At 38.4% G+C, this 13,328-nt stretch overlaps 1 protein-coding gene across 7 annotated transcripts in view; it reads right to left on the bottom strand.

Moving 5' to 3' along the window:
• Positions 1–13,328, bottom strand: part of RIC3 (RIC3 acetylcholine receptor chaperone) — a 66,252-nt gene that overhangs the window by 29,386 nt on the left and 23,538 nt on the right. For all 7 annotated transcript variants that reach the window (XR_013336256.1, XM_077769167.1, XM_077769168.1 and 4 more), the window contains exon 2: positions 958–1,184. Coding sequence is in view for 6 of the 7 variants with exons in the window: in XM_077769167.1 (XP_077625293.1) it covers positions 958–1,184 (227 nt within the window). In the remaining variant the exon portion in view is untranslated. The remainder of the gene's footprint in view (positions 1–957; positions 1,185–13,328) is intronic.

Below are 13,328 nucleotides of genomic sequence, written 5' to 3'. Positions count from 1 at the left end.
AAAAAAAAAAAAAAATAAAAAAAAAAAAAAAAAAAAAAAAAAAAAAAAAAAAGGAGAGAGAAGGAGATAATAGAAGGTTCCTGAGTAAAAAACCATCAAGGCACAAGGACAAAAAAAATCTCTTTCCAGGTCATCTGCTCTACACACATTCATCTAAAAGGAGGTGTATAGACCTAGGGGATGTTCTTACAGAGGTGACTGGGCTCACTGCAGAGTGCCTGGGCAAGAAGGAACTCACCCTCTTGCTCTGGTTAGAGGGGCACAGGAAGTACTTAAGATTCCCAAAAAGGATGCAGAACATGACTTCCGATCCACTTCACAGTGTCAAGGCCCATAGCCCGCTGAGGCCTGCCTGAAGGTAGAATTTAACTGGGAATCTGCTTTTTAAAGACCCAAACCATGTGTCCCCAGAGCTAGGAAACAGGAGGCTTAGTTTCAGGATGTGGCAGTTTGGTTTCAGAATTACTGCAGAGGCGGTTAAAAACAGTACCTGATACCTCTGGAAGGGGAAAAAAGGACAAAGTGCTGTTGGTATGGTCATTATTTGGTCTCACAGTGGCTACTTGGAAATCACTGTGCTAATCCTAATGATAAAGTTCTTACAATATCTTTATGCCTTTTCAACTTGCAAAGATATCCAATCAAAGAAAAAAAATTAGGGTGGGAGGGGGCTTTGAACTTTATTGCTCACTGTATTAGCAACTAGAAGACCCAGATTTAAGTCCCCATTCTGCATTTCTAGTTGTAAATTCTAGGGCAAACCATTTAAGCTCTGAGAGAAGATTTTCTCTTCTATAAAACTGAGATAACAGTTATCCTAAGTACCTCATAAAGAGGAAGCAAGGTTTAAAGAGGATTTGAATAAAGGTTATGAACTGTAAAGAGTTTTAATGCCAACAATGATTTTTATTACATTAGATTTTATTGACATAATATGATCAAGATGATTCTACTTACCTTAAATAGAATATATAGTATATATAAAAAAATGCCAAAACCATAGATTGGAATAATCTGTCCCATCAGGCCTCTTCCACTACCTCCTCCTCCAGTGCCTCCACCTGATCCTTTGGCCTTGGCAAATGCTTCTGCGAGGTGAGACCTCTGGAAACGAGCCCCAGGGGTCTGGCCATCTGAGGGTGGCTGGTGATGATGCATCATAGGTGGGAATCGACCCAGCTTTCCTGAGAAAATAATCAGTATTTATTTCTTCTACTATTTTAAATATTGCTATTAGGAAAACACCCCATGCACTAAGGCATAAATAACAGAAGCCAACTACAAACACATTTAAGAAAAAACAGGAACTTGATTATAAGGATATAGAGATATCACACAGAAAATCAACAAGATAGCAGCAATCTCTAGGAGCTCACCCAAACCCATTTTCCCTTCCTTTTTAGGTCTTTAGCTTGGTAACATTTTTCTATAGCTTCCTATATAGCTAAATGAAGCTATGTGATGGAGTTCCAACCAGAGGAATGTGAGTGATATGTGCTGGTTCAAGGCCTGGCCTATAAAACTTTCCATGTACGAAACTCCACTTTCATTTCCCTTCTGCAGGCTCATACTGATACCTAAGGAGACCTATGCAGTCATGTTATGAAATGACAGAGCCTCCATCAATCTAGGTTCATGAATAACTATGTGGCACAGAGCCCTCCATTGCTACCACCCCACCAACTTAGAACCATCTGGACCTGTTTATGGGAGTGAGAAATAAACTTCTATTCTGTTAGGGGCATTATACACTTTGGAGTCTGTCACAGCAGTTAGCCACCCCTAACTAATACAGAAAAGGAAATGTGATCTGGTCTCAGAAGAGAGAACTACCCAAACTGGGAAGCGGGAAAGCTCAGGATCTGGGACAGCTACTCTCACATTCCACTTCAATCTCCCTCTTAATGGGGCCATAAGGCTTTTTTTTTTCTTTTGTGTTTCTCTGTGCAGATCTTCTTCATTCTCCCTTATGTGGAGACCATTTCTTTAGCTTCTTTGTGAACACAGAGGAAGACAGTCACCCGCAAGCTCCTCAATTTGCAGATCCTTCAAGAGACCAGCACAGACTCATCACAATTCCAAATTCCTTGGAGGAAGATTCTGAATATTCAGCTTGGGTAGGTATGCATCCCTTTCCGTTCAGCTATAACTGAGCAGACATGATTCACAAAAGGTAGCACAAACACGGTCAAACGGTTCTGTTAGTGGAAGCACAGAGCTTGGAGAAAGGAGTGTGCATCAATGTTCTTGCAGTTTTTCCTCCATCAGGGGCCAACATTAACACCAACTGCCAAGCTCCTGAGAGCCACATTTGAGAAAGCAAAGTACTTTCTTCAAAAGGCCGTATAAACAAGCTTGTGTGGAAAACCAATGGGAACTACCACTACAGAGCAGAAAACACTAGAGAGCAGAAAGACTTCATAAATCAGACTGTAAAAATACAAACTAAGTGAAATATAGTGAATTTGACTTTAACAAAATTAAAGATTTCTGTTTGAGAAAGAATACCATGAACAGAGTTAAAATAGAAGACACACAAGGAAGACCTTATGCAACATCTAGAATTAATAAGAGATTAAATAATTAAAACAGACAAGGAATTTCTACAATTTGATATTAAAAAAATCGTAAGAAACCCAATAGAAAGAGCCTAAAGAAAGAGAAGCTTAAAGGATTAGCAAGTAAATAAAGAAATGATCAAATTCCAAGAAAAACCAACGAGTAAAATACAAATTAAAACAATGAGATTGCATTGTTCATATCAATTAGAAGGGCAAAAATTAGAATGGCGGATAACAGCAAATGTTGACAAACATGGTGAAGCAAGAACTCTCATCCTCTGTGTAAGAAGGCAAACCGATCTAGCCATTCAGCTAGTGACATCATGTCTACGTCCTAGGTGATCTAGTGATCCCACTCTGGTGGATAAATTCCAGAGAAATTCTCAAGTAGGATGGTCTATATGCAAATTATAGACTTTATAGACCTGTGTGAGAATCTGCTGTGATGATCATGTAGCAGGGAGCTTGAAGTAACTCTGATTTTGATAATTAGAAGAATGGAAAATCAAGCCAGAGTGGATACAAATATGGAATTGTATGTAGCTTTTAGAAATCACACTTCAGATGTGCCTATAGCAACATGAACATCTTAAAAAGCACAGAACTGAGTAAAAAAATAAGCAAATACCATTATGAAAGCTGAAGGCATCATAATTATACTACATATGTCCTACATATATACTACATATATAAGTAAATACAAAAGTATAAGGACATAAAACACAGAATGGATACATATGAATGAAGAAGAGAATGGGTATATGGACTGAAGATAAAGAGTTAAAAAGAAAATAATAAGAAAGGAAACTTGCACTCGTGATGTTAAAAAGTTGCTATAAATTGCTGACTATCTTTAAGTCAACTGTGCTCCTGAGGTTAGAAAGAAGGTGGGTGGTCAGGTAGGGAGGTAAGACAGCTAGCTACTAGGTTTGAAAGCTGCCTTCTGCCTTGTATCTTTTCTCAGCCTACTCCACTCTAATAATCCTCCTTTCCCTCCCAATACTGACTTTGAAGGACATGGGAATTATGGAAAGAAATGCTTTTTAAGGGTAGGTCAGCAACAGAAGCAGAGCTTCAGACAGTAGAAGGAAACCAAGTCAACACTCCTTATTCTGACTGCTGTTGACTGTGTAGCTGTTAAATGGTCAAGGATTTTAATATATTAAGTGGTGAGTAATGGCTTTAAGGCTATAATACACCTTCAAAAAATGCCTAGCCAGTATTCAAGAAGCTAACTGTCCTCTTGAGAAAATGTGATATATCAGATGGCCTAGTGTTCAATATGCTAGATTTAGTAACTGGAGTATATGTTGTTGAACTTCATTTTACCATACTAAGAACACAGGCTTAAAAATTGAAAAAAAAAAAAAAAAAAAAAAAAAAAAAAGTTAAAAATTAAATCAGGTAACGGCAACAAAAGGCATTATTTTGCATTTCTAAAATTGAAAAATGATGACAATGCTGAACACTGTACATCTCTCCCCCCAATTTTTATAGTCTGTCAGCCAGGAAGATACTATTACTGGACAGCTATTATGTTCAGGACTCTGTGCTGTAGGTAGGAGAGAGCCATAAATATAATAGAAACAATAGTCGCACACTGAACAATGTTTTTAAAAAGTAGTATATTCAAAACAAATAAACACCACCACGAAAGGACAGGCTATCCTGGGCTTGTTACTAGGCAAACTAAATGTCTAAGCATTAAAAGAATGCAAAAAGAAAAAAGAAAAAGGGGGAAAATGGGATCACTGAAGAGAATGAGACACAGAACAGCAGAGAGGCAAAGGCATGCCAGGTGGAAAGAAGAACATCTGCAACAAGATGCTGAGAGAGAACAAGTAAGAACAAAGAATAAATAAGGCTAACTACCAAATTAGTTTGGCTCCGCTTGGGGAAGTAACAAGAGATAAGAGAGAAGTGGAGGGGGAGGGTTTAAATGCCAACCTGTGGTGTATAAATTTGATAGTATGGGTCTAAGATCAGGGAAATGACATAATGAGAAGGGAGTCTGAAAGGGATTGAATCTAGCATTTGAGTACAGGGGCTAATGCAGAGAGAAACCAGGGTGTGAGAAATCAGCAAGAAGACTGCTGGTATAGCAGCAGCCTGAGGTGCTGGCTATAGCTATAAAGAGGAAGGAATAGATCTCAGGGCTCTTAGCATGAAGTGATCAACATTTAATACTGAAAAGAACATAAAGCTAATGAGGGAAGAGGTCAGAAATATGAAGAGAAGATAATGAAAACCATAGTGAGCTTATGACAAGGGGAAGATTGGGTACACATTTTTCACACACTAAGTTCCAGGTGTTGATGGCACATTCAAGGAAATTGTTATTAGACTACAGTTAGGCTTGAGAAGAACTTCTAAGCTACTAACTAAATGAAAAAGCGAATTAAAACATTAAGGGAGTGAACTATTCCCATATTAAAAGTGTTGGTGGGATAGGTATACTTATGTGCAAAAAGAGGAAGAAAAATGGGAGCTGTCAAGAAGACCAGAAGCAAACCAGTCTCCTTACAAAAATCATCATCATCATCAAAGAAGGACAGCTGAGAATTCTGGAAGAAACTGCTAAAAGACTAATAATGACAACCCCTGTTTTGAGACACAATGTATCCTTGGGAGAAAGGATGGCCACCATATGAAATCTTGACTGTCCACCTATTTAGAAAATAACAGAAAACCAAAATACTACAAAGCATCATACAATCTGCAGAGTCAGAAGGAGGCTTAAAAATCATCCAGTCTTTGAACAAATGGTATGGAGACAACTAGATATCCACATGCAAAAAAGGAAAGGGGGACCTCTACTTCACACTATTTTTAAAAATTAACTCAAAATTGATTAAACACCTAATTGTAGGAAAACTATACAACTCTTAGAAGAAAACACAGACCTAATTCTTTGTGACCTTGAATTAGGCAATGATTTCTTAGGAGACCAAAATCACAAGCAAACAAAGAAAAAATAGGCAAACTGGACTCATCAATTTAAAACTTTTGTGCTACAAAGGATACCTTCAAAAAAGTAAAGACAAAACACTGAATAGGAACAAATATTTGTGAATCACAGATCTGATAAGCTTCTAGTATCCAAAATACATAAAGAACTCTTAACACTCAACAACAAATAATCCAATTAAAAATGGTCAAAGGCTCTTTCTCCAAAGAAAAGATCTAGAAATGGCAAATAAGCACACAAAAAGATGTTCAACACCACTAGCCATCAAGGAACTCCAAATTAAACCCACAATGAGATACACTCAGTTGGTTAAGTGTGACTTTTGGCTCAGGTCATGATGTCATAGTTCGTGGGTTTAAGTCCTGCATTGGGCTCTGTGTGACAGCTCGGAGCCTGAAGTCTGCTTGGGATTCTGTGTCTCCCTCTCTCTCTGTCCCTCCCATGCTCACACTCTGTCTCTCTCTCTCAAAACAAAACAAAAACCCACAAACAACAACAACAAAAACACATTAAAAAACAGATAATAAAGTGTTGGCAAGGATGTGGAGAAAATCGAATTCTCACACTCTGCTGATGGGACTGCAGAATAGTGTAGCCACTTTGAAAAACAGCCTGGCAGTTCTTCAGAAGGGTAAACAAAGTTTCCATATGACCCAGCAATCCTACTCTTAGGTATGTACCAAAGAAGAATATGTTCACAAAAAAACTTGTACAAAAATGTTTATAGCAGCATTTTTCACACTTAGCAAAAAGTCCATCAACTTACAAATGGGTAAGTAAAATGTGGTATATCCATGGAGTATTAATTAGCCATAAAGAGAATAAAGTACTGACACATGCTACAATGCAGATGAACTTTGCAAACATTAAGTAAAAAGAAAGAGCTAGTCATGCAAGACCATATATTACATGATTCCATTAATAAGAATTGTCCAGAATTGGCAAATCTATGGAGACAAAAGTAGACTGGTGTTTGCTTAGGGGTGAGGGGGGAAGAAGAGTGACTGCTAATGGGAATGAAGTGTTTGTATGTGGGAGGGGTGATACAAATGTTCTAAAATTGACTGAGGTGATAGTTGCCCAACTCTGTGACTATATTAAAAACCACTGACTATATACTTTAAATAGATAAATTGCCTGGTATGTGAATTATATCTCAATAAAGCTTTTTAAAAAGTCATCTACTCCAACCATCTGTGTTCAATAATACCCTCCCCTTCCTTAAGTGGAGGACCTGGCTTTGCTGAATATCATCAAACAGGGAACTCAGTATTGCCACCTCTGAACAGCTCTGTTAGAATGGTCTTCTTTATACTGAGTTAATGAGTGAGTAATGGGAGAAAGAAAGGAAATAAAACATAGGGTTTCAAAAAGCAACATGAATGTGATATGGCAAAAAAGTAGGGAAATATGTGATAGAGTTTGCAGACTGGAAAGTAGAGGAATACTTTTTTCAAAGTTAAGTAAGAGAAGGAAATTAGGGAGCAATGCAAATTATAGGCTGGACAGTAAAAATATGTTTTATATCTTGGAGAAGTATGAATATATATTTTGTACTTGGTGTAATACTTCACATATTTATTACTGAACACTTAATCTACCGGACACAGAGATTAAGATGATAAATAAAACAGTTCATATCTTTAAAGAATTTACAGACAGGCAATATAGTTACAGCAACAAGGCAACTAACTATGCCTTAACCATCAAATCCAATCGCTTTTCCAGTCAGGTCTCACTCTAAGACTCCTCTGGCAAGGGGGCACCTGGTGGCTCAGTTGGTTAAGTGTCCAATTTCAGTTCAGATCTTGATCTCACCAGTTCGAGCTCCGCATGGGGCTTTCTGCTGTCAGCACAGAGCCCGCTTCAGATCCTCTGAAACTCATCTGCCCCTCCCCTACTTGCTCTCAAAGATAAACATGAAGAAAAAGAAAGACTCATCTGGCAATACAAGAAAATGATTATCACATACTACTCATTCAGTAAATATGTGCTTGATCTGAATAAATCCTTGTCAAACTTTCCTGCCTTAATCTCTGGCAAATCAATCTCCTGAGCTCTTCTTTTCCTACCGCCTGGTCTTTCAACCTATTCTTTCTCAGTCTCTTGCATAGGTTTTTCTTTAATTCTCTCCTGGAGATTTTTGTCTCAAACATATTCTTTTTCTTCTTCCTTTGGCAAATTCACTCATTCTGACAGGCTCATAATTTCCAAAATATACAGCTCTAGTTCTGATCTTTCTCTCTCAAGTTCCTGTCTCTTATCTCTAAGTCCCGTTAGTATGTATGTCCTTTTGTAGGACTATCATATCAAATCTAAAAATGAAACTCTTTCACCTTCCAAACCCTGGTGTCTCCTCCTGTTCATGTGTGTTTTAAATAGAGTTATTCTCCTAGACCTTTAGACCTCTGCCACCTGTGACCAAAGGTACTCTTGAGATGGTAGGCTGGGGTCAGAATGTTCAATGTGGAATAGATTTGTTCCCCTCCCCCCATAAAGTTAACTGTCCTCAACAGGGAACAACTTCTAAGAAACAACTTTCTAAGAAATGTGGTACCAACCTTAGATCTTGGTACCACATTTCTTAGAACTGAACCCAGGAGGTTTAAAAGTTCACTGGCTATAAAACATTTGTAAAGGTCTAGATGAAATAATTTTTTTAAAAAAGAAACTCTTAAAGTGAAATACTCCAAGTGTACAAAAAAGTATAAATGATAATGTCTGAGCACTTTTAGTTATGTGGTAGGCAGGTATACAACGGGAACACCAGCATACTGTGTCCCACCCTGAGACAGCCACAGCTCTGAATTCAGTTATTAGAATGTATGCTCTATACTTTACTACATCCATAAACTACACACAATGCTGCCTTGAGTTTTAAAATTTTATATTATGAATGGATAGTACTGACAGCTGTATAGTAATACGAATATACTTAATGACACTGTATATACCAACTGGTTAAAATGATAAATTTTATGTTAATTTATATTTTACCACAATTTTAAAACAACTTTTACACAATGGTATCATACTGTATTCATTCTTCTTCAGCTTCCCTTGTTTGTCCTTTTTTCTGGGCGGGGATCAGTATTTTGGCCTAGAAATGTACCATGTTGATATATGTAGCTCTAGTTCATTCACTCCGTCTGCTATACAGCATCTCCTTGTAGTCCATTATCACAATTTATTTACCTCCTCCCCAGCTGATGAATATTTAGGTTACTTTCTATTTTTCACTATGACAAAGATCTTCCTTATAGCTACATTACAAAAAGGGTTTGTGGTTTTTAAAAAATTTTGCTTAAAAAAACAGCTCAAGAGATCAGAACATTAAAATTGCACTTTTCAAAATAGAAAACAGCTGTGTTCACCATCGCTCTATGCACTTAAGTATTCTCTAAAATGGAACCTGACTATATTCTAATCGTTCATTGAAAGCTTTTGCTATATTTAGGTTTAATTATTAAAATTTCACTTGGCATATCATTTAAGCTGGAATACAAACTTAATGAATTTTACAGAGTAAAGCTCTACTTCCCTTGTTATTAACCATCCTTATTGTTAAAAACAAAAACTCTAGCACTGTAAACAAAAGAGCTTTCTGAAAGCTGCATTAAATCATCTGCAATATTTCATTCTTAAGACAAATAAACCAATACAGAACTGGATGTGTTTATATTTGATTACCACAGTTTAAGAAAGATCTTAATGGGCCAATTCCTTAAGATACATAAGCTTCTCCCTAAATACAGAGGAAATTCTACAGGCCAAATTTAATTCAGCATTAAAGTAGAGGCTGGGACCACAGCTGACTGTTCCTCACCAGTCTCCTCCAGGGGCCCCTCATCTTGTTACATTCTCCCCCCACTTAACTCTGCTCTGCTGAAAGCTGCTTTGATGTTTTCTCCAACTTTAACCAAATCTTTTCTTCATCTTTTACCAACTTCCTCACTCCCAAATCATCCTACATACTACTAAGTGATACTTGTGTGTCTAAGCTGTTTTTAGCCCAGGGCCTAGTCCATATACTCTACACATGTTAATTATTACTGTTTTGTTACCAGTCATCTTCCCTAACCACAATTCTAACTGGTCTTGCCATTTCTCTCATCAAAAGCTTTCAATGGTTCCCACTGAGGACAAGAGGCTGTTACACAGGAGGCAGCAAAGTGAGTAAGATCAATACTATCTTTTCACTCAGAGTTATTAGTTAAGATATTGGCTGGGCCTCCAACTATTTAAATGGAGGTTAAACGAACCTTTCGAGAGCTCATTTTCATCATCTGTAAAATGGATATAATTGGGGTTGTTACCAGGACTGTTCAGGTTTGTTACAAGGATTACGGATTAAATATCACATAGAAAGCATGTAGCACGCACAGTGGGTAGTTAAATTTTGGCTTTGCCTTCCCCACAAACTGAATTTCTAAACAACTGAATTCCACAGTCTAGTCCAAAAGTACCACTTCACATTTCTTTCCCGTTACATACTCCTGATACAGCCTAACTAGACCTCTCACCACGTTTTGAGCCTGCCTTGTGATTTCTTACCACTAAGACTGCTTTTTGCTGACCAGCGGTTTTGCTTTTCTAACTCCACATGTTTAAATCCAGCTTATCCTTCAGGACCCAAGCCAAATACTGCCCTTACCACCAATGCTTTTTCTCCTGTTACTCCCAGGCACTTAGAACATACTGCTTGAACCTCTCTAATTGTACTTATCACAACTGGCTGTATGCAAGAGTTATATTTAGGTCTTACAGCTGCTACTTGAATGGATTCAGAATCTTCCACTAAGAACCATTTCTACCCAATTTTATTCAGTGCTGACTGAAATCTATAAATCATATCAGAGAACCAGAAAATATGCCTCTGACATCCAGAAGCTGGAGCGCTACTATCAGCTAGTCCTCAGTGTTGGCATGAACTGGCTTGGCACTCACAATTAGGTCTTGGTGTTCTCCAGTTAAACATCAGCAATTTGAGAATATCAACATTAGACAAGGCTGTTCTGTGACCCTTGTGGAGCAGGACAAAAGAGTAAGACCACTCTGTAATCTGCCTGAACACAGACAAATACATGAATACTGTCCAAGCTAAAAATGGGCCCATTCCTGGAAAATGAAGGACGGCTGCTTCGTCACCAATTACAGCTTTAGCCGTTCTCTAGTCTGCTCTCCCTTTCAAGAAACTCTATGAAGCTATCCAGCCACAGAATTTCCCACACTTTCTGATGGCATCCAATGCAAAGCCAAGCCCCATATCCTTAAGCCTTCTTCAAGATCCCCTAACGTGCACCCACATCTTATAATAAAGCTTTGCTAACACTCTTCCTGCGATGCTGCATGCTCCCCCGTGGTATGCACTTTCCCTCGCTTCAACAATAAATCCAACTTATTTAATTGCAGGTATTATTTGTACTCTGTGGCTGAAAGACAAACTGTGAACTTCTTGAAGAAAAGTCTAGTGTTTTCTTTATGCTTGGGTCCCCTAAAGGGTAAGCTCTGGGTCTTGCAGGCTGTACACTTTGTTGAGTTGATCTGGATGACTTCTACTGTGCCTGCCAGTAACTTTACTAGAATCTCAAGACCCAGCACAACTACTCTCAAGGCTAAAAATAATTTTGTACATCATTATCCTGAATGTTTTTAATTTTAGTTTTGAGAATAGAAAATGGCAATCAGGGTAACTAGTGAAGGTGCTTCACACCCACCACTCTTCTCCACACCCACTCCCCTAGAAGTTTCTGAACTTGAAAAAGTGCCTAATTTGCAGACATTTACAGGCTCTCAAATGGTCTTCTCTTTTCTCTGACACTCTTTCAGAGCAGATACTCAATGTTTCATTAGGAGAAAAGAAAAGGTAAGGGACCAGAATAATGTTTGTCCTCAAGCTTATATACCAAAATATAAAGAGCTAATTTAAGAATTATGTATGCATATTATTATGGATGTATATGTACACATAAATATACATGTGATATATGTGTATATATTTTCACATCTCAGATAGCTCAAGACTCAGTGGGCAGAACCCACTTGAGGAAAATATGGTGACAGAAGAGTCTAAGTTATTTCAGAGGAAGAAGGCTACTGGGAAGGAACTCTATTTATAAGTACTCAAAAGTGAGTATTCACTGGAAAACATGGGCAGGCATGGTCAGGAGGAGAGATGTCAGGACACTGTCGTGGGAACGCTACAGGATCCAGCTATGGAGGTGGTGAGCAGGACTCTCCTGAAACTGACTCTAACATAGAAACAGCACATTGTTGGCACACCTGGGTAGCTCAGTCAGTTAAACATCCAACTTCGGTTCAGGTCATGATCTCATGGTTAGGGAGTTCAAGTCCCACGTTGGGCTGTGAGCTGACAACTCAGAGCCTGGAGCCTGCTTCAGCTTCTATGTCTCCTCTCCTTGCCCCTCCCCGGTTTGCACTCTTTCTCTCTCTCAAAAAGAAATAAACAATTAAAAAAAAAAAAAAAAGCAGCAGCAGCACACTGTCATCCTGGAGGACTTCAACTACTCTGGCACCTGTCTTAAGTCTCAGTAAGCTAACACTGGAATAGCTGACAAATTCCTGACCTGGCATGCTCACATTTTCATGTTACACAGGTACATAGGAGAGAGTAGGGGAGCTGCTACTTTGGCCAAAGAAGAAACTGGATAGTGAAATGGAAAGAACTTAGGAGAAAGGGACCAGTGCCAATTCAGTATTCATGGCAACAAAGCAAAGATTGTGTGGCAGAGGTTCTAGGAAGGCAGAATTAAGTTCTGAAAACAGAACAGAGTTCCAGGGCACGAGACAGACCCTTTCTAAGAGTAAAGTTCTCAAAATGCATTGCTGCTTGGGCATTTCAAGAATTCTCAAGCAGACAGGAAAGGCAGAGGGGGGAAAAAGCAGATGTACAGGTCACTCTTCTTAAACAATAGAGAAAAGATGAGCAGAAAGACATACAAGTGAATGGCAAGACTAGGAAGAACCACATGAGTCAGCTTAGGTCCAAAATAAAGATTCACCAAAAGGCTAGCTAAAGCAAAAGGGGTACTTTTTGAGCAAAAAAGGCAATTTACCTGATAAAATTTAATGCTGAGAAAGCAGAACTTCTGAACTTTTATTTTGCTTCCACACTCTCTATGAAAGAGAATGAATTTTGGGTTATATGAAAGAAAATTAACAATCCTAAGAACAAAAATACAGTCCTAGATGGGTGAGGATAGGTCTATCCACTAAATAATTCCTACCAAGAATGGAAAACTTCCCAAAAAGGTCATTAAACTAAAAGAAAATTTTAAGAAATTATGTTGATAAAAATGAAATTTTTAAAGAATGGAGTAGATGCCTATTGTCCCAGTTTGCAAAAAATGCATGGTGGACTTTTCAGCTATAGGGAAGTGAGCACGTTGTAACTCTCGGGCTAGATTTAGATTCTAAAAAGGATGCTTCCAGAGACTGTGAGGAAGACGGCAGGGTAGGAGGATCCTGAACTCACTTCATCCCATGGACACAGCTGAGATAACAGCTATACTATGCAACTAACTCTGAAAACAACCCCAAAACATACAAAACAGCACTTCCACCGACATGTAATTGTAGAGAGGAGAGAGGCCATACAAAAAGGGTCAGAGGAGCAGAGAGGAAATTGGGAACCAAACCCAGGTAAGACTAACCACAAACGAGAAGGACAGAACCCATGGTGACGCTAGAGGATCAAATCCCACACCAGGAACCCTAGGCACTGGGGACCCGCCTTGGGAAAAGGAGTCCTCATAGCATCTAGCTTTGAAAAAAAATCA

This window comes from Crocuta crocuta, unplaced genomic scaffold (assembly GCF_008692635.1).
Source record: "Crocuta crocuta isolate KB4526 unplaced genomic scaffold, BGI_CrCroc_1.0 scaffold255, whole genome shotgun sequence".
Taxonomy (NCBI): Eukaryota; Metazoa; Chordata; class Mammalia; order Carnivora; family Hyaenidae; genus Crocuta; species Crocuta crocuta.
This window is presented reverse-complemented; position numbering and strand designations above follow the sequence as displayed.